The 22,494-nt window shown below is 39.4% G+C and overlaps 1 protein-coding gene across 1 annotated transcript in view; it reads right to left on the minus strand.

Moving 5' to 3' along the window:
- The window catches only part of ERC2 (ELKS/RAB6-interacting/CAST family member 2), a gene marked incomplete at its 3' end in the record, with an annotated part of 575,666 nt that overhangs the window by 120,725 nt on the left and 432,447 nt on the right, over positions 1-22,494 (minus strand). The window contains exons 8-10 of the mRNA XM_007451771.1: positions 17,156-17,293; positions 9,140-9,280; positions 5,856-5,996 (exon numbers count right to left, since the gene is read on the minus strand). Coding sequence (XP_007451833.1) covers positions 5,856-5,996; positions 9,140-9,280; positions 17,156-17,293 — 420 coding nt within the window. The remainder of the gene's footprint in view (positions 1-5,855; positions 5,997-9,139; positions 9,281-17,155; positions 17,294-22,494) is intronic.

The raw sequence follows: 22,494 nt of genomic DNA on the forward strand, positions 1-22,494 counted from the left end.
TATATTAATAATTGGCTATATTCCCAGAATGCCAAAACAATGGGTTAGCTTAATTAACGCAGAGGGAAGAGATATGGGAACATATATATATGTATAACTGACTCACTCTGTTATAAAGCAGAAACTAACACACCATTGTAAAGCAATTATACCCCAATAAAGATGTTAAAAAAAAAAAAAAAAAAGGGAGAAAAATCAGTCAACGACTTTTGAATTAGTCTACCTAAAGGACTGAAAAGTTTGCTTTTGCATCCTAGAGATCCATCACTGGGTTAAAATGAAGGCAAAATCCAACACCTGCCATGTTATCAAGATTTCTGGAAATGGTCTAAAAGTTAACAGAACTATTTCTTTGGCCCTACCTATCCTAACAGGGATGGTGAACTCCTATTGTGGTCCTGATAAATCATAGCTGCTGCAGAAACAAAGCCCTCCCCATTTGCCCTGTACACCTAAAATATGACATACTTAGGTTTTTTTCCTGTCCTTAAGTAGTAAGTGTGAGACAATTTCAGTGGGATTACTTTACACCTCTTTAAAATGATCTACAGAAAACACTTATTTTTCTCGGGGTCAATCTTCAAGCTTGAAGATATCCCAATCTTAATTTGCCTTTCTTCACATCTCCACTGTCCTAAGCCTGCTTATTAACCATTCAAATGTTAAGGGAAAGGAAATTTGGATTATTTTTGTTGCTCTGCTAAAAATCACACATGGGGAAAGAGGTTAATAAAGATGCTCCAACGAGGCTTGAGGAATTCTGTTTGCAAAAGTAAAATTTGTTTTAAAGAATGGAGGGTGGAGACTGAATCTAATGAAATACACCCAAGCATCTTGTGTATCATGCTGTATGTATCCTGGAGCAGCGGCTTAACAAAAAGTTGTTGGCTGAATTGTTTCCTTTATCCCTGCTATTCCTTTTTCCCACGATGAGAATTGATAAATAAGAGATCATTAGAATGCATGATAGCACAGATCACATCTGCCACATAACAAATCCCAGTCACCTTTATGTATTATTTCTCCCATTAAGTCACCTAAGTTGGAAAAACAAAAAAGCCCTTCTTCTTTAATAAGTTAAAGAAACAAACTGCTTCATATAAACACACACTTGTCATGAGGATAAAAAAATTAGTGGTGGCATCTGGGCTGTTTTACACATATTTTTACTAGTTACCTGTTTTTTTGTGCCATTAAGCTATAATCAGAGTTGTTACTATCTGTTATTAGGAGACTATATTTTAGTTTGTTCTCAAATGATATGTTTTTAACTCTTACAAAACCCACAGTAATGTTAGGCATTTACTAGTCTCAAAGAGCACAGCCCTACTTTAAAATAAAAACATATTTTAACTTCTATCCCTTGAATATAACATACATTGAGTTGTTTGCTATTTTACAAATGCTATCCCTTTTGGCATAGATAACTCTATGTTTGAAGGATCTGGGAAAGAATTCTATGAGCCTAGATCTGCAGCTGACCTCTGTTTTCCTATCGCCTTGGGGTTGAAGTTAAGACAGAGGTAATATCAGAGCTGGCAATATTTCCCTGAGTTCTTAATTTTTTAATTTCACTTTCAAAAGAAATGGCAGTGGCCTCTGCACAGGTCATTTCTTTTGACAGAACGGAAATGGGAAGAGACGTATATTTTCGAAACACCCCCAGTATGGCACACTGTGACGTGATCAATAGATCCTCATGCTTTGATATGTTACAGCGGGAACTTTCAGAAATGACTTACTGGGTTGTACATCTGATTGAACAACTGCTCAGCTTGCTACATTGCAAAGGTGGGGAGGCATTGAAGCACAGACAGGGAAAGAAGGAAAGATCCAGAAACACAGCATTAGCTCAACAAATCTAGTGCATTTGCACAGACAAACTCATGGTTAAAAGGAAGAAATTTCAGTTTCTAAACATTCCACAGTGAAAGTGAGAGGCTCTAGGGAAACAGAAATGTTGACTTTGGCTCCTAAAAAAGAATAGCTGGAATAAGAAATTGAAGGTTTGTGTTACTTTCCCTTTCTCAAGTTAAATAACCCATGAAATAAAGAAAGCTGTCTGCTTTTGATGATACATGAAGTGCTGGCCTCCAGCAATGAATCAGAGGAAGTGCTTTTGGCCAAGCCTGCAATTTGTTACCTGAACTTCAAAGATGGTAATAATAAAAGATTAATTAAATGTTATCATTGAATTTATAGCTCTTCTTTGACATTAACACCAGCCTGAATTTTCTATTCAGTCTAACTTTAGAAAAATATAGATCAGCAAACAGCAGGTTAGCAATAGCAAAATATCAGTACGCAAGACATTACAGGATTAACAGCAAATGGGAAAAGAAAAAATTTAAGTCAGTAGGAAGATTAAAGGGAACCAAAATACACTATTATCCATTGTCTACTACCAGTTTCCACTGGTAGCTCATAATAACAAAAAATACCATTTTTTGTGTCTACCCTACTATGTTCCAAGTCCTTTAGAATCTGTAATGCTCTTCTATTTTGTGTAGATTGAAATGTTTGCAGATTTAAATGTACTAAATATTTTAAATAGCATCCTCAAGTTATATTTATTAAATACTTGCATCATTAATTTGGGGCTCAATGTCAAGGTGTAGAAGGTGAAATATTGTAGGATCTTTTCATTTGCTTTAAGCCAAGACATGTCTTTGAAGAACATGAATTTTTTCTTTCTTCAACTTTGAAAAAGTAAATGATAGTTTTACTGTGGTTTTAAAAAACACCCTCCTCAAAATGATATTAATTGGAAAATTACCAAATAAGACAAATCAAAACATTTTGAATTGCTGTTGCTTCTCAAACGATTTCTAGTCATTTAAAGTAAATTTACTTCTACATATTGAACACTAAATACTCTTTTGAAAGACAAAATGATCCACATGTCACTAGGTTCTTCTCAACCCCTAGGTGTCTAATTAAGATTAATGAATGCACTAAGTTATAAAGCACACTCATAGCTAGTACTTAAGAATTATTTGGTCAATATCATTTTATCAGCCTCACTAATATCAGTAAAGATTTCCTTACAAGTGAATCTTGGATTGTTTGTTTTTTTAAGAGGTGGGATGGAACATGTAAGGAATAGCTCCTTTTCTGCCTATAGTAACCATTTTTGACACAAAGTATTTGGAACTGTCTTAAATTGACATAGTATAGTAAAGGGTTCAAAGCAACAATGTGTATGAATGTTCTCCACAAACTTTCCTGTTAAAAACTCACCAATTTCAAGCATTGTTTATAAGACAAAAGCAAATTTAAATCACCACTTGGATTCCACTGTCACTAGCAAACAAGGTTTCTGTTCAGCTAAACACATCTACAGTGCTGTATGGATTTTATGATAAAAATACCTGGACGCTCACAAATCTTAAGCAAAATTCCATTGGGAGCTCATGGTTTATTTATGATATAATAAAACTATTATGTTTTCAGCTTTCATTTAGTAACCCTTTCTATTTTATTCACAAGTCACATACCCTTTCATTTAAAAGGAGGCCCAGACACTCCTTAAGCTTTTAGAGCTGCTTATTTTTCCATGAGTAAATGATGTGTTTTATGTACATTCACATACTGTTGCCTTATATTTTCAAATATTTCATGTAGATCTCAATTCTTTTTAAGGTGATGGGTACTTGAGGTTTTTACAGAACTATTTATTAGCAGAAATTAAAGAGTACTAGAAAAAAGTATTTTGAACTTTCGAATTTAGTTGATGTAGAGGGCCAAAAATAACAAAATAACATCTGCAGGTTAGGTATAAAAATATTTAAATTGTAATTACCTTATTTAATCTCACTGTACTATGCATTTAGGAGACAGTATAAGCAAAGATTATTTATATACTTAGAAATAAATTATCTTTTCATAAATTAAATAGGTCCTTTACAGCAAGACAACCATATTTGTTACTTTAATCCTGGTGATGTAGCAGAATGTTAAAATGTCATCAGGAATAGTGCTAAAATATTTATAGGATTTGATCTATGAATTTCAGAACATGGTGTCTATCTGAGAGTCTAAGGAAACCACATGTTCTAATTGACTTTTGGGGGTTAACCATAACTATGTGGAAAGAAACTAAATTCAATTGCATAGACATTCATTTATTAAACTAGTTAAGTCATATACATGGAAACTACAAGCATCAATACATGAACCTCTTTCTTTTAATTTTTAGAGGATTTCAAATTCCATAGATGACTTACACTAAAAGGGAGGGTGTCAAGTATGTATCTGCAGAAATAATATATGGGATGCCCTCAACTCCATAATGGCTCCTCAGAGTTGATGAAGGGCATCTCTCATGCCCAGGTCTATTTGGGGCCCTCCTTCAGGACTTAGCACATTGCAAGTGAGGTAAGATAACTCAAAGACCACCACAGGAAGCCAAAGAAGTTCTCTCAGAGTTATCTGAGAGTCTGCCTTATGATCACAAAACTGTTCATTAAATAAAAAGTACCTTTCTTAGGTTCATTTCTTGATATGCATACACATGTATAACATATTGCAGAAAACATTCATATATGTGTCAAGAATATATATCATACACCCAATGCATAAATAGCCAAGTCAATCTCCACGTAAACACCCTCAAATAGGCAGTTTAAATTCTTCTATTTATTGCTCAAGATTTCTGTTTAACTAGATGTTGCTTGAAAAAAGTGAGATGTTGAGTGGATTAGGAAATAGACTTTGTAGTATAGAGATTTTCTGGCTGTTTTTTTGTAAAGAGATTTGACCTGTATATTTATCTTTTTCTGTATTAGTAAGGAGACTTTATTAGTGTGAAATCTCATGACAATTCCCTAAAATTCTGTGGTAAAGTGAACACAGTATAATCACATTTCAGTTACATATTGCATCACACGTACAAAATAGTATACTAAATTTTAAAATATCCAGAATTTCTCCACAGATATGATGCTTTCACATCCCTATCATCCATATCATATATTTTCATAACTCTAGCAAATAAATCCCCATTCCAATATGCTATGAATTATACAGTCAAATTTTATTATATGCTTCGTTTGATTGTTTAGATTCTTATCATCTCTTTTGAATAAGTTTATAAGTTGTCAAAGGGAAACAAAATGCTTAAACTCATAATGTTATGAGTTTTACGGGAACAATGAATGCAGACATACCAAACAACACAGGGAAAAAGTCAAAGGAACAATGCACGACTGGAAATGTACTCCACAAAAATGTCCAGTTCAGAGAAAACATGTTAATGCTGCAATGCAAAGATCCTGCTTTCTTTTCTGAAGCCTTCTACATACAAACTTGCTTAGACATTCAGGCCATTTCTGGTCAAGTATAAATAGTCAATCCATACATCTGCCAAGGACTTGACTATTTTGGTGAACATCTAGAAATTTCACATTGTCGGGTAAAGTTTTGCAAAGTTCCAATTAAAAAAACTGACCTACTTCTGAAAGTAGTAAAAGTTTATTAATGCATAATGGGACCCCTGGATTCTTTGGTTTATGCCAACACTTCCATTTATCTTTTTTTGATAGTTGAGATTTGCCCAGAGAGTAATGGCTGGTTTTTGGTTTTTAAAATATTTTTCACTTCTACTACAATTTTCATCTATTTGTCAAGGTTTTGTTTTGTTTTGTTTTGTGTTTCCCCAGACAGGAAACCTAAGATAACTTTTCAGGTTCACAGACAGACTTGATGCAGACTTCTTAGGAATGAAGATTGCTTAATTAATCCTTTTATCACCAGATGACAAAAGATAAGGGGTTTTTATTTTTTGAAAAATGTCTCTTCCTTTCCTATTTTATAAATTCAGAAAATGAGCATGTTTTTTCTCAGACTTCACTTACCTTTTTTAACTGTGCTTCCAATTTGTTACATTCTTCTTTCTTTTGTTCAATGGCTATTTCTAGAGATTTTAATTTGGAGTCTCTTTTCAGCCCCGCTGAGGCTAATGAAGATGCATGTTCCTTGAGGTCAATTAAACTAGACTGAAAGGAAAAGAACACTAGTAAGTAGAGCACTATAATTTCTACTAGTAATGTCTTCAATTTGAATACATTGATTCTATACATAGTAATAAGGTGTGCATTAGACAGAGAGGGTAAATATAGTCTTACTAAGGTAACAATAGTCGGCCCTGGCCAGGAAATTAAAGTTGGCCAGTTTACAGAACCAAGCAGGATCTAATTGCAGTAAAATCAAATGTGACCAAATGGTGCAGTCAGTAAATGCATGTTTCATGTCTCAAAGTTATGCTAATGAACTAAGTCCCAAGGTGGTCTTTACATGTAATGGCAAAACAGACACCCTGAACCTTCCATTTATGTTTATTGTTGTCAGGTGGCACAGACTCTAAGAAAAATATGAAAGAAAATACCAACTTTAATTCTTTTCTCCCCCCAAAGGGCAAATCAAGTATAAAAGAAGAATCCTATTGTTTTCATCAAATTCCATTTCTTTAATGAAAAATGGCCAATGGTTTCTCAAACATCTTCTACAGAATCAAAGATAAAATTACTTAAAAATTCAGAGTAGACTTTATGGCCTAGTGCTTTGTAAATTCAGATTCAGCAACATAATGAATCTCCCCAACTCTGACATGGGGTTACCCAAGTTGTTCCATTCATTAATCACGCCCAGAAACCAAGAGCTTCCCTGTATAGTACAAATCCCAAAAGGTAAAGAAATAAATACTAGCATAGACCACAGAACGCAACGTTGCTAGCTAGGAGAGCAATGTCCACCAGCAAACACAAAACGGTTAGCAACGTCTAACTACGTGACTAAATTGTTCAGGTTCCACCCAAAATCAGACAGGGTACATTTCCTTTATATCGCTTTGCAGTGCCTAGGAAAACACTAAGCACACAGAAGTTTCTCAGTAAATGATGTGGTCTAACACTTTACTGCTTCATGGGCACTGGAACAACCTTATTGATGAAGATACCACCACAATCACCCAGCAAACCACCCAGGTCCTAACAACCCTCTGAGGGACAGGTTAGCCATTCTCATTTTTCAGGTAAGGAAACTGAGGCTCACATGAGGCCCTGTCTTCTCCAAGGTTCTCAAGTTATTAATGGGAGGCATAGGTCTGAACCCAGGTCTCCGACTCCAATTTCAATGGTCTTTATCATGCAACGACCAGAGAAATAATAAAGAACCTTATAATCCAGGCACTCTGTCATGCTGAAGATTATTACCACTCCAACTAAATTATAAGCTCCATGCTAACAACAATTATACACTGTTTTCCTTTATAAATTTAAAATTGCCAGGGGTGAGAGCTTTATGTGTCAACTTGGCTAGGCCATAGTCTCCAGTTATTCAATCAAACACTAATCTTAAGTGTTGCTGTGGAGGTATTTTGTAGATGTGACTAACATCTGCCATCAGTTGACTTTAAGTAAAGGATATTATTCTTCATAATCTGGGTGGGCCTGATCCTATCAGTTGAAAGGTCTTAGGAGCAGACTAAGGTTTCCTTCAGGAAGAAGAAATTCCTCCTGTGGACTGCAGCATCAGGTCCTGCCTGAGAGTTTCCAGCCCGCCCTTCCTGATGGCCTTCCCTGTGAATTTTGGACTTGCTTAGCCAGCCTCCATAACTATGTAAGCCAATTTCTTGTAATAAATTTCTTAATATGGTTAAATTCCTTGGTAGAGTTCTGTTTTTCTGGTGGAACCTTGACTGATACATCTAGTCCAGTGGCAGGCACATTATTACACAGGAACAATAAATGTTTGCAGAAATGCCTATCTGAAGTTTATAAAATGTAAGCATTGTTTACAAAATTATTTTCATTTAAAGCTTATGCTCCACCATGTCATCAAGATCTCTTTTCAATTAGAAGCATATCTATCTATCTATCCCTATATATATATTTTTGTTTGTTTGTTTTGTTTTTTTAAGGTGCAAACCCATGAATAACACTTGCGATCTGTGAAGAATGCTGCAAACGAGAAAGAAGCGTCTGTGCCTTCTGTTACATACTAACTACAGTAATTACAGATCCCCCAGGATTTACATTCTTTATTTTCATATCAAAGAAATAATCTCTTCTCTAAAAACTAGTGAGCTTAAGTTTTAGAGAATACAAATTTTGCTTCTAAGTTTCCTCAAAATTCCTATTACTCACCAATTGTTCCCTTCTTGGACTCCTAATTTAGACAGTACTTTAATTTTGTATAGAATTATCAAAATCCAAGGGCTGAGGTGATACTTTGGAGCTGGGACATGCACAACTATGTTGTGATACAACCCAACAGAGCAAAAGGATTGACATATCATAAAGGAGATGGACATTTTTCACAGACAAAAATAAGTGTGAGGGGACCAAGTGTGGACAATGGCACATATCTCAGATTTGGAGACTGAATAAAAGAATGGGCATTGCTGCTTCTCAAACTTCTCCACCAAAGTATCCCTAAGTAAACTAAAGGGGTTATAGCCAACCCTCAGAATAGGGATACTCTCCATAACCACCAAACAAAAAATTTCCTTAAAGCATATTGTTTTACCTTTAAAAAATGCAGGTGAGATTTGTTTTCTGTATCCATGTTTGTGCTAGCATTAAAATACTCTTTCAAATTATTTACCATAATGTAAAAATGATGTCCCAAAAGAGCAGCCACAACCTATACCCATGTGTCCAGCATGGTACCGTATCGTATCTTCTAACCTGGGGGTATTGAGTGATCCATTTGAGAAGCACAGATGAATGTACAGCACCCAACACAAGGATTAGTACATAACAGGCCCTCAGTAAAGTGGAGCTATTGTTATTATTATCAATGCTGTTGTTGTTACTGTTATCTCAAACAAGGGATCATGAGACATTGGAAAAAAAATACAGAATCCTCCAAGCCATATGAATATGGTAAGACATCAAGAAAACTTTCAAGGAGCTAAATGGTATGTGGTCAGTAGAGTACAGAAGATATGTACAGAGCATCACCAGATGTAGGGAATTACAGTAAATACTGTTCTCTGAATTCAGATAGCTTTACAAAGCAAAGGTAACTAGGTCCCCCAAGCCTTCACACTGTCCCTCAAACAAAGTCTCTAGTCTCTCAAGGCTAGGTGGATACGGGTTTATGAGTACTATCAGTGTGGTTGTTTTTCCAGACTCACCTCTTTTTCAGTCAGTTCAGCTTGTAAAGCATTGACCTTCTCTTTCAGGTCTTTATTCTCTTTTCGGAATGATTCTATCTCTTCAAGTCTTTCCCGATCATCTCTCTCCCGTTGTTCTTTCAAACGCTCAATTATTCTTTCCTGTGAGGCAATTGCCCAAAAAAAGAGTTGAGAACCGATCAGTGTGCATGCCACAGCATGCTATAAAAGGAAATAAGAAGAAATACACATAAGAAATGTTCTAGAGGAATCAACAAACACAAGATATTCAAAACTGGGTTTGTGAAGAGAAGCTGTGCATAACAGTATTTGGAAAAGACAGTCAACAAAGCTTTCAGCTTGTTAATCAAAGTTAATATCATAGAGTTGCAAGGGATCCCAATGTTCAAGTTCATGGTGGGACCAGGAAAATTCCAAGAGCAATTCCAGAAGAGGGAGGTTCAGGCACCAAGACCTAAAGTCTTGTATGGGTAAGGGGAAGAGGTAGAACTAACCTCTTGGATCAACCCTCTTTGCTTGGCTTTCCCATTTGATGTCAAAGAACTTTCCTCGATTTCTGAAGACTCTTCTCTCTAGAAAGGGGATCAAAGTGGGGCAGGCCCTAGACCCCTCCGGGACTTAGAGCTGGACTCACAGTGAAAACTTGAGACAAAGGAAAGAATAAGCTCCTTATATAAGTGATTTTCCAATGTGTCTGGAGGTGTTTATTTACTTCCATATTTTTTCAGTGGTTTCCTGGCAATCAGTAGAGACTCAAAAACATTGCTAGAATTTGAGCAAAGTTCAAACAGCAGCTTCTTTTACTGAGAGGCTGCTACATGCTAGGCACTGTGACACACCCTTCTCATCTAGTCCTCATCACATCTGTGAGATGTGAACCAGTACCACTGGTAACCGAGTAGTGCAGAGGAAACCCAGTCTCAGAGAGGCCGACTGACTCCGTCCAAGGTGATCCAGCTCATAAACAGAAGGCCCACCCTGCCATCCAGGGCTGTCTGAGTCTTAGCCACGCCCAAAAGAACACACTGCCACAAACATACACCTGGAGCCATTCAAGGAGATCTGAGGGTCTGTCTGCCCTTGACTTTTATATTGAAATAAAAACATTACTCTGGTAGACATGTTTTCCAAAAGTGTGAAATCTTACTGATACCAAAATAAGAACCTTCTGTTTTTTGCCTAAGGATTTTTTTTTAAAATTTATTTATTTTTGGTTGCGCTGGGTCCTCGTCGCTGCGCGCGGGCCCTCTCCAATTGCGACGAGCAGGGGCCCCTCCTCGTTGTGATGCTCAGGCTTCTCATTGCGGTGGCTTCTCTTGTTGTGGAGCACGGGCTCTAGGCGTGGGGGCTTCAGTAGTTGTGGCGCATGGGCTTAGTTGCTCCGCGGCATGTGGAATCTTCCCCAAGGGGCTCGAACCCACGTCCCCTGCACTGGCAGGTGGATTCTTAACCACTGCGCCCCCAGAGAAGTCCCAGAACCTTCTTTTTTTAAGGAAAATTCTGTTCGGCTAAAATTTAAGTTAGATTTCTGAAACTTGTTCCAAATTACCTAACACACATTTGAATTTCCTTTTGGATGGTCATGTTAAAAAATGTTGGTGCAACGATTCTTAAGAATATTGTCTTTTATATTCTTACAAGTATATAGTACAAGACGATGCCTGATATATAAGACAACTGTAAAACAGTGTTTAATGTAGAGGGAAGTTAGTTTGAACACTTAGCCTGTGATTTAAGTTCCCCCAGGGGAGCAACTGTTCTACCCCAATGACGATAATTTATGTCTAATGCTTTCAAGGGCAAAAAAAGTACCATTGTTGTTTTGTAATTACTCAAAAACACTTTAAAATGAAGTATATTACTACTATAACAGTGGGGGTAGAAATAGAACAAATGAGTCTATTACATTCCCTATTTTGTTTCTTCTTGATTTCAGTTACTGTCCCATTTTACTCTGTCTGTGTCATTGGAGAGTAGATGATTATGTGATCGACAGAAGAAGGAAATGGCCTCAGTGCACGGTAAGTCTCTCAAGGACTTTTAACAATTTCAGCAACTGAACCCACACCGCCTTTTGCCTGCACTTATTGCAAAAGCCTCACAACTGGTCACCCCGTGAGCAGGCCATCTCCATCCCATCACTTCCATCCCGTGGCTGTTGGACTGATATTTTTAAAGCCCCAAACTGACCATGTCACATCACTATTTAGAAACCTTCCCAGGAATCACTCTGGCCAGAACATAAACATGCATTTATTCTCACTAGGCACCCTTTGCTTGGTTTTATTGCATGTCCACTCTCTCAGCCTAGCTTTCCAAAAGGCAACAGTCAAATCTTATGAATCTCTTAACCCAGGGCTGGGCAAACTGTCTGGCATACAACAGGCAATTAAAAAGGCTGATGGAAGGAACAAAATTCAAATTAGGGATCATCCTGTCTTCAAAGGAAGGGAAAATAAGTATGCATGTTAACATCCAGAAGGTGTCAGAGTCACTTGGAAATTAGGTTGATTTGCTCTAAGCACTTGTACTATTGACTGGGCATTGATGACAAAGAAAATCAGCAAGCAGTATAATGTTTTTAAGTGTTATTGATGATTCAATACTACAAAATATTTCTCCTTCAATCACAAAACTAATTTAACTGTCAGCCGCGCAGGGCCAGATGTCAAAAACATGTGTTAAAAGGTCCTAATATGGCATGATCTACTTGATTAACAACCAACTTGCAGAAATTCCAACAATGTGTTCTTGTTTTAGTCTTATTTGCATTGGCAAGTGTTCCTTGTGCACCCATCTGGCTCTGCACAGGTCTAATCTATTTGTGCTTTATCACTGGGTGGGAACTGCATTGCAGTGGCCTCCAGCTCTGCTATCTGGCTTTCTCAACTGCTTATCTGCTACGTGGCCACAGCAAGGCTTGGCGAGACCAGCTTTATAAATACTGAGGGTTCCTTGAGCTTCTGTGTGTCATTCCTAGAGCTAAGTCATACTCAATCTTAACTCACCAAGCAGCATTATTTATTTATTTATTTTTACACACTCTGGATATTTGAATAAGTTCCCAGAAATTAAAAGGAATAACAAACTCCCTGGGATGTAATAATCCAAGTGAAATGGTGAATAGTGCCTAATGGGTTCTATTCATCGGCCAAAGGACAGCAAATAATTAAATTCTCTTATAAGTTCACGATTTTTAATTAATCATTTTCTTTTTTGCCCCATGTCTTGTTGCAGAGGATCTGTCCACTTACATGTGGATAAAAATGGAACTTGTGAGGGGACGGCTATTAAAAGAGATTGCATTGTCAAACACACAAAGAACAGAACGTTTAAATTTTAGTCCCATTCCATCACCCACCCATGAGTTGAGTGGCCTTGGGGAGGCAATAAAGTCCCAGCTAAGGGCTAACTTAGAGAGAGCAGAAGTGGCTTCCCAGAGTGCTGGGTTGAGAAGTTAACTGGTGCCACAGGTGATTAATGATGTCCACCCAGGGCCCAGAGATGAGCAACAGTGCTGCACATGTCCCAGATTTTCATTTCTGGGCATGTCATTTTACCTCACTGAGCCCACTTCCCATGTTTAAAATGAAAGAGCATGGATTTACTGCTCCTCAAAGTGTGGTCTTCCAAACACTTGCATCAGAATCACTGGGCGTGCTTGTTAAAAATCAAAGATTCCCCACAGCAGAGCCCACAGCAGAGCACTGAAACAGAATCACTAGGAAATGGGATCCAGGAAACTGTATTTTAAGACACTCTCTAGATGATAAGATTATTTTTAGATACATACAGAAGTCTGATACCCACTGGAATAAATACTTAAAATAAATCTACTATTCTTTGTCCCATGATAGAAAACTTTGCCAGTTCCTATCCAATGTTTTTGTCTGTGTTTTTCAAATACACTAATGCTCTGATTTTTGGCACCTTTTGAAAATTCTCCCCCTGCTTGCTTTTATTCTTCATCAGGTGAAAGGCTAAAACTCAGATGCAAACAGCGTTTGGAAACTAACAGCTCATGGGCCACAGCTGGTCCAAAGAGCTATTTTGTTTCGCTTGAGCATCATATTAGAAAATCTGAACTTGAATATTTTGAGGTAAGTCAAAGAATGCTCCATCACCAGCAGTCCCTACTGCTTAACACCAAACCCACTTCCCTCATTTCTGCTCCCTGCAGGGCCCTTCACGGCACCCAAGTTCTCAACTGCCCATCTGTGGTCCAGTACAGATTTCACATGCCTGAGATTGTGGATCAGCAAACTGAATAAGTATTGTCAAGGTAATTCCAAAAGATAATGGAATTTAGAGGTCAGCTAGTTTAAACGCACATTTTGAAGATAAGTTACTGAGATGCCCTGAGAGGAGAAGAGGCTTGCCCCACGTGATGCAGTTATCAAGTGGTGGGGACAGTTTGATGGGGCCAGACTCCCTCAGCTTTCCTTCCTGAACATCTCCTGAGTCTCAAAGGAAGTACTTAAGTAAAGGGAGTGGTTTCAGTTATGAGAATTGTATTGGGATTTAAACTAGAATAAATCAACTCTTAGCAGGGGGGAAAGGATAAAATGTTGCCAAGAATACATGATATGGGGCTTCCCTGGTGGCGCAGTGGTTGAGAGTCTGCCTGCCGATGCAGGGGATGCAGGTTCGTGCCCCGGTCCGGGAAGATCCCACATGCCACGGAGTGGCTGGGCCCGTGAGCCATGGCCACTGGGCCTGCGCGTCCAGAGCCTGTGCTCCTCAGCGGGAGAGGCCACAGCAGTGAGAGGCCCACATACCACAAAAAAAAAAAAAAAAAAAAGAATACATGATATGGAAAAGTATATGGTATAAGTTTATTTCTGTATATTTGGAGAAAGAAATCAAGGGTACAAATGGACTGACATCGTATCACTCAAAAACTGCAAAAGGGATACATGATTATTAATAGTTTTTGAAACAACATTCCTTTATTCAAATTTTACAAACAAAATTACTACAAGAAAGTTTTGAGGGACTTCCCTGATGGCGCAGTGGATAAGAATCCACCTGCCAATGCAGGGGACACAGGTTTGAGCCCTGGTTCAAGAAGATCCCACAAGCTGTGGAGCAACTAAGCCCGTGCTCCACAACTATTGAGCCTGTGCTCTAGAGCCCGCAAGTCACAACTACCGAGCCCGCACGCCACAACTACTGAGCCCGCATGCCACAACTACTGAAGCCCGCATGCCTAGAGCCCATGCTCTGCAACAAGAGAAGCCACCACAGGGAGAAGCCCACGCGCCGCAACAAAGAGTAGCCCCTGCTCGCCACAACTAGAGTAAGCCCATGCGCAACAACAAAGACCCAACACAGCCAAAAAAAAAAACAACAAAAACAAAAACATTTTGATACTAAATTCTTGAAAATTGTAAAAAGAATATTTTTCCTGAAAAGCCATCTTATTTATTCTTATGTTTCCACATAAAATCTTGTCTCTTATTTATAATTTAATGTTAAAGTTATAATCTTGTAATTTTAATAGGAACATTAAGACTATCTAGGCATAGAATTATGGCTCCTTTTTTTACCTTCTATATTTTTAGCACAGAGAAGTGGTTCTTAGACTAGAGTATGTATCACAATGACCTAGGGAGCTTGCCAAAGTGCAGACTTCTAGGCACTACTCAAGGTTCTGATTCAGTAGATATACATGGGGCCTAATAATTATATTTTCAACAGACTCCTCCTGGTGATTCTGAAGTAGAGGTCAGAGAAGACTTCTTTAAGATTCACTGACTTGTGGAACCAGTGGGCTATTTAATCTAATTCTCCCATCCTACAAATGGGAAATCTGAGGCCCTGGGAGAGAGAGTTATTTGTCAAGGTCACCCAGTTAGTGGCAGAGCTAAGACTGAGCACACTACACACACTCTGCACAGTATGAGTCCTACAGAAGTGCCCAGAGAATGAATGAACTAACTTAACTAGAATGAAATGGGCTAGAAATCATTTTAGGAACCGGTAAACATCAGGATGACCTATTTGCCTAATAGATTTTGTTCATTCTTTTAATCAAAGTAATCCTTTTAAATGTCAGTCAGAACAAAACCCTCCAAATGGCTTCCTATCCCCTTCGGAGTGAAAGTCAAAATTTTTCATCCTTTCTCACAGGGACTTCAAGGGATACTCTTCCCCCCTCCCCCTCCCACTCTGCACTTGCTCTCCCCTCCAGTACATTCTCCCTCCAGAAGTGCTCATGGCTCATCCCTCACTTTCCTCAAATGCCCCCTTCTCGGTAAGACGCTCTACCTGGCCATTTCACCCCAGCACTCCCTGTACCCTCTTCTTGCTTTCTTCTATGGAAATTATTACCCTCTGAAGTCCCATGTGTTTTACTTACTTAATTGTTGTCTGTGTCTCCTCAGTCCCATTAGAATCTAACCTCCACGAAAGCTAGGATTTTCACCTATTCTCTTCCCTACTGGACCCCCAGTCCCCACAGCAGTGCCTGTCATATGATGGCAACTCACTCAATCAACACCCACTGAGCACTCCCCCATGCAGGTATTGTGCTAGGCACTGGGGGAAGGTAAACTAACACAACACAAATAACACATATATACAGGGATGTTGCTCAGGCTTGGAGTCCAGCAGAGAAGACCAATCACATTAAAACAGATAAATGAACAATTAAGATTGTGACAAGAGCTCTGGGAAATTCACGGTGTTCATGAGAACATAAGAGAGGATTTTACCTAGGAGGCTTCCCTGAGAAAATGATTGCTAATAATAATAACAGCTATAACTTATTATGCCTATTATTCTCAACACTTTCCATATATTAATGCATCTTCTCCTCAACATATTCCACTAAAGTAGGTACTATTATTATCCTCTTTTACAAATGATAAAACTGAGAAAGCGAGAGGTAAAGTAACTTGTCCAAAGTAGTAAGTGTCAGACCCAGGATTTGAACCCAAGCAGTCTGACTCCAACACCCACATTCTTGACTACTGTGCAATACAGCTTCTCCGGAGGCTGAGCTCTCTGAAGAAGAGGAATTAAGTCTGCAGAGAGTAAAGAACATTCTAGGCTCAGTAACAGCATGTGCAAAGTGTCTGAGGCAGGAGGGAACAATGGTGCACTTAAAAATCTAGAAGGCCGGGGCTTCCCTGGTGACACAGTGGTTGAGAATCCGCCTGCCAATGCAAGGCGCATGGGTTCAAGCCCTGGTCCAGGAAGACCCCACATGCTGCGGAGCAACTAAGCCCATGCGCCACAGCTACTGAGCCTGCACTCTAGAGCCTGCAAGCCACAACTACTGAGCCCACATGCCCCAACTACTGAAGCCCGCACACCTAGAGCCCATGCTCTGCAACAAGAAAAGCCACTGCAGTGAGAAGCCTGAGCACTGCAGCAAAGAGTAGCCCCAGCTCGCCGCAACTAGAGAAAGCCCGCATGCAGCAACGAAGACCCAACACAGCCAAAAATAAAAATAAATAAAACAAATAAATTTTAAAAAAATTCTAGAAGGCCAGTATGCCTAGAGCACAAAGAATGAGGAAAGAGAGATGGGGGATGAGGCTGGAAAAGGAGGAAGGACAGATGGAAGGACAGAAAGATGGGAGGGAGGAAGGGAGGGAGGGAGGGAGAGGGGGGAGGGAAGAAGAGGGGAGAGGAGGGGAGGGGAGGGAAGTGAGGCAGGCAGAGAAGTGGCTGGTCAGATAAGAGCCAAAGCAGATGAAGGGTCAGACCCTATGGGTGAGGTTAAAGATTTCAGTCTTTATCATCCTAAAAACAATGACAAGGTAGTGAAGGTTTTTAATCAGGGCCAAGGGTGATGTGACCAGGTATGCATTTCAAAAAGTCACCCTTGGCTTCGGCATGCCAAGTCTACTGTGAAGGGCGAACACGGGAGTGGGAGGCCCAGCTGGGACTAGGCTTAGTGCGGGTGCACGGAGAAAAACAAGCACACTGAAATGCATTTGGATCGTTTCCTCCCAGCCATGTTTCCCTAAATCCTGATACCCTTGCTAATATTTAGTCCAAGCTTACCTTCTCTGACAAAGCCTCCTCAAGTGTTGCCAGTGCAGTATCCGTATTACTGGAATCAGTCTGCAAGGACTTCACTCTGTCTTTCAGATTGGTCAGTTGTTTGTCTTTATCCTTAAGTTGTTCTTGCAAGTTTTCAATCTGAAAGTAAAGATCACCATATTTAATGCACATTTTATTACATATTCAGTGCCAAGGTCCCTGAAGTGGACCTATCTAAAAAAATTTAAAAAGACCCAAGATTATGGAAATTGTCAGTATTATGAAGTTACACTTTGACTCAGAATCAAGGCCATTTTGACGAGACCTTCTTTCTTCCACGTAATTCAACTTCGTGTTTAAATGGCAATACAGACGAGCAGAATATCTCCCTCCATGCAAATGCAAGCCCTTCAGACATGTAAGCACTATTATTTCTATCTATTTCTACCTCTTTCACCAGCCCTTTAAGTCTCAAGTCCATAAACCTAATCTTGGTGCAGTGAAACAGAGAAACACATATTCAGGATTACTTTATTCAATGAACAGACACGTACTGGGTGCTCATTCTGCACTGAGCACCATATCAGTATATGGCAGAACCTATGTAGTCATTCACTCACTCCTTTATTCAGTATTAAACTTTGTGATATGCCAAATGTTGTCAAGTGGCTGTTTCAAAGTAACCACATGAAAAGCCAAGTAGGTTATCACCAGTAGACTGTTAATGGGAAGAACCTGTGATATAAATCAAATGTAACAAGTACTAAACACTCCATCTGGCAAGTAAGTCATGTGCTGGCAACCAACCAGCCACTTTTATCCACTATCTGCAGCCTGAAATAAACACACCAAATAGCCGATTATAACGCCTGCCCAGGAGCAACAGCAAGGACCTTCTCTTGGGCATTGCGTACATCATCATTCATGTTTTTATTCTCTGCTTTCATACCATGTATTTCTTATCTAAGGATTAAAAAAAAAGTCCCACTGTACAAACAATTTATTCATATTAAGGGTTTTAAACTGACAAGGAAAAAAAGCAGTACAACTCTAAGATAAGTCCATTCAAAATATTTGTATTCTGCACCCAGGCTTTCTCAGGAAATCATTCCAAATGCATGTTTCACAATGTGTGACTCAAACAAATTTGGAGATTACTCGATTCACGTAGCATGAATCTGGAATGGCAATACAAATAATGACAAGAGTAGAAGCAATAATGAGAAGGAGGAGGGTTGACAGTGGAGGTGGCAGCAGTAGCAGCATCAAAATAGCTCTGAATGCAAAGATGCTGACCCTCAATCTGAGGACAGAGGACGTGGCTAATTTTTCCAATGATTAAAATAGATGTGGCCTAATGGAGATGAACATTTCCTCCTTCCATTCTCCCCACCTTCCTTTGCACCTTCCTTCTTTCTTTTATTTTTCTCTTTCTCCTCCCCCTTCCTTCTTCCCCTTCCTCTTTTTTGCCAATGTATTTTTTAATAAGACATGTTTTCTGCCTTGAGACAGACATCCTGGTTTGGGGAAATAATTAAGCTTCTCCTTCATCAAAATGCATTGTATTCCTATTCAGCTACCGCTGTAAGAATTCAGTGTCCCTCCATGCAAAACACAGGAACTCAAAAGGTATAATCATCTGCAGTCAGAACACAGGCTCCCTCCATTCCAGACAAGTGTTCATGGGGTTACACAACACAATAAGCAAATACATGAGTGAGCAAAAATATGGATGGTCACACAACAAAATGTAGTCATCATATAGAAGAAGCCAGCAGCTGAGAGGACTGACTCTTGAGAGAGTGTGTGTTATTATTTTGAGTACACTCACACCCACATTTGTGTACACACGTGTGCAAATCCATGGTGGCTCCAAGCAAACTGCTTAAGTTCCCCGTGTTCACCCTGGGAGACAGTGCCCTGGACAGAAGAAAGGGGACTTTCTCTCAGGGCATCAGCCCTGGTGTAGTGGCATCACTGATTTCAAGGGACTTTGGGCACTGCAAATAGAAGCTAAAGAAGACTGCTGTGAGACTCCCTGGGGCCTCCTCGGTTACTGGGGAGATTAAGGATGTTGAGGGTCAGTGGTCCAAGTAATACTCAGGTAGGCGATAAGAGCTGGAGAAATGTGGGCTGGTGAGACACAGGAGTGACACAGCTATTATCTCACATCTAAGAACTCAGCAGAAGAGCCAAGTATACCACAGACAAGATTGAAAAACAGAGCTGGAACTGGAGACATTTAGAGAGGTAGGGATACACCACTTTAAAAATGTTGCACGAAAATCACCAAGAATGATTCTTAATAAAGACAAGGTACAGACCAGGGTGGGGAATATAGCCTCTTGTGTAAATAAAAAATAAGCCTATAAACAGATACATATACACAGCTATCAATATAAAATTTTTTTCTGGAGAAAAAATTCACAAGGAATTTTAATAGTGTTTAACTTTGGGGGAAAGGGTGTAGGGTACAAAACTGTGGAAGAGGCCTTCTGTTTCTCTTTTCTGAACATTTCTGTAGTTCTCTGCTTGAATTTTCTAACCATGTGGGTTATATTCATTTTTAATGCCAACCAAGATTATCTGGTTGGTAAAATTATGGGTAATTTTTAGTTTATATTTGTATATAAAAATTTAAACTGTTATGCAAGTATTTAAAATCACGTTTTCATACAATTGATAACTAAGTAGAAATCGGAGAATAAGAAGGAAAAAGAGTAGAATGTAAAATCATATGGTATTTCTTTGTAAAAAGAGAAAATTCTAGCATAGAACAACAACAACAAAATATATATATGGAACTCACTAAAGTATTATTTGGCAATGGTATGAATGATGATTTTACTTTTCTTCTTTATACTTTACTGCATCTGCCAGCTTGTTCTCCTTGAACATAACAGACAGAATAAAAGATATTTAAGACCAACTACAAAATATAAGAATGGTTCTTTAAATGTGTTTTGAACAGTAAGTTTGTGCTTTTTAAAAGGACTCATTGTAAGAGGAAATATTCCTTTCTTACTCCAAGGAGGACTCAATTCTTAAAATTTTAAATTTAGGAGACTGGGGCAATGTAAAATTCTGTATCTTTTAAAAAATTATTTTGCAGCTTTCTAATGTTTGTAAATTATTAACAACATTTACAAGAAAAAAAGTAGAAACTTTTCTTCAAAGGGTGAGGTTGTACTAGGCTGAAATAGCAGGCAATGAAAAATAAGCAAATTGAAAACCAGGGTTTAGGATTGGGGGTGGAAAATGAGGATTCTGTGAGAAATTCCACATGCTGCAAAAAACTGAATCCACCTAAGCAACATAGTCAACTCACTGGTCACTGTGACCTGATAAAATAAGAGATGGGCCTGAGCAGAAGAGGGCTAGAGATGGACCTGAGCACAGGGTTGTCCTTGCCTTTGAACTAAGCTGCCTTTTCATCACAGCTAAGGAGACTCAGAAGGAGCCAGTTTTGCTGAAGTGGTACCTGCACCTCTCAGAGCAGACCACTGGAGAGGGGGCAGGGGGCAGGGAGAGCTCAGGCCCTGGAGGTCACCAGGCTGCTCTAATCCTAATGGTTTCAGACTGACTTCTGAAGCTCCAGGCCCACCAAGCCTGAGAAGGGGCAATGCCCAGAGGGAGTTGTCTAGTGAGTTTTCACACAAATTCAGCCCTCAGCGGGAGAGTTGTCACTGACTAAACAGCAGCAGCCTCCTTTTCTCCACATTTGCTCCCCTCCCATCTGGTCTCCAAAACTGCAGCACAAGTATCCTTCCTATAATGCAGATCTGACTGAATGACTTCCTTTCTTAGAACTCTTCAACTGCTCCCCCATTGCCTCCAGATAAAGCCCAAACTCCCTGACATCATTCATACATGAGGCCCTTCACAGGAAGGCTCACCTGGTCCTCCACTATCCCCAGCCTCACCCCAGCCTTGCCAAACCACTCCTGCTATCTCCCAGAACCAGGCTTTCTCATAGCCTCTCCATCTTTGCCGATTCGTTTCTTCTGCTTGGGAGATTCTTCTCATCCCAATTTTTTACCCTAGTCCTACTCAAATATTTAGATATCAACATATTTCTCACCTCCTCTAGGAAGCCTTCTCTGTCCACAACACCCACTCTGGCCCGGGCTAAGTCTCCTACTTTTCACACACTTTTAAAATCACCTCTTTACTTGTCTCTTTACAATGTGGCTGTGAGTTCCATTAAGACAAGAATTCTGTCATACTCACTGTTGTATTTCTGGCCATAGCACCCAACCGTGTTGGCAATACCACATATTCACTTATTAAATGAATGAAAGAACAGTGGAAGGAACGCTAAAGAGAGTGTCTTGTATGAAAGGAAGAGACCAGAGCATGTGATAGCTGAGTCCCTTCAGTTCTTAGATCCTACAAAGAAGAAAAAGCATGGAGAAGCTCCATATTTAGCCAGAGTACCTAAAACATGCTGAAGCATCTTTATGCTTTCAAATATTACCCAAAGGTATCTTTTTGGCTGTTTTCTTTACAGAGTTCCGAAATTTAGTTACTTAAAAAATTTTTTTTCTTTTCTCCATATCACATATCTCTGTAGTTTCTGTTATCCAATTCTAGGGTATCAGTCAAACCTTTCAGCTGAATCAACAAAAACAACGCAGTCTGGTTTAAGCCGAAAAGGAGGAGGATTCACAAACCACCAGCAATACTGGAGAACCAGAGTTGGGGAAAATAACCCAGAACAATGCCCAAAGTTTTGACGCGACTGGTCTAGTGCAGACACTGTTGCCCCAGCTGCAGAATACCAGAAACTGAGATTTATAGCACAAACCCAGCTGCCGTGGACCACTGAACACCACTACTAGCCCTGTGGCTGTGCAGCGCCATGGCCTCGACCTTACAGCCTCTGCAGCAGAGAGCACGTCACATTCTCAACATTCCAGCAACTCTGGGGCAGCTACATCTAATGAGCAGAGCCAGGGTAGGGTACACAGCCCAGCGGCAAAGGAGACTGAGAAACCAAGTGTTGACATTTTCACCTTCCATCAGGAAAGGTCCTTCATAAGATCAGAAGAGAGTTCAAAATATGGGTAGCCAAAAAAAAAAGAAAGAAAGAAAGAAAAAGAACCCATATCTACACACCTAGGGAGAGCATGGCTGTTAGCTCCCGAACCTGGAAACTGCACGATCCTGAAACAATTTCTCTCAACTGTCTGTCTCTCTCAAGTTCCTATACGCCTATAAAGCTAAGATTTGACTTAGACACTTGTCCAAATGTGGTCCATGCAACTCTTTGTTGCCAGTCTATAAGATAACTACAAAAATCGAGAGTGCCTATGTATCACACCAATATTCAAGAACAAGACTGATGGACTTGTCACCAT

Source organism: Lipotes vexillifer, unplaced genomic scaffold, assembly GCF_000442215.2.
Source record: "Lipotes vexillifer unplaced genomic scaffold, Lipotes_vexillifer_v1.1 scaffold521, whole genome shotgun sequence".
In the NCBI taxonomy this organism is placed as follows: Eukaryota; Metazoa; Chordata; class Mammalia; order Artiodactyla; family Lipotidae; genus Lipotes; species Lipotes vexillifer.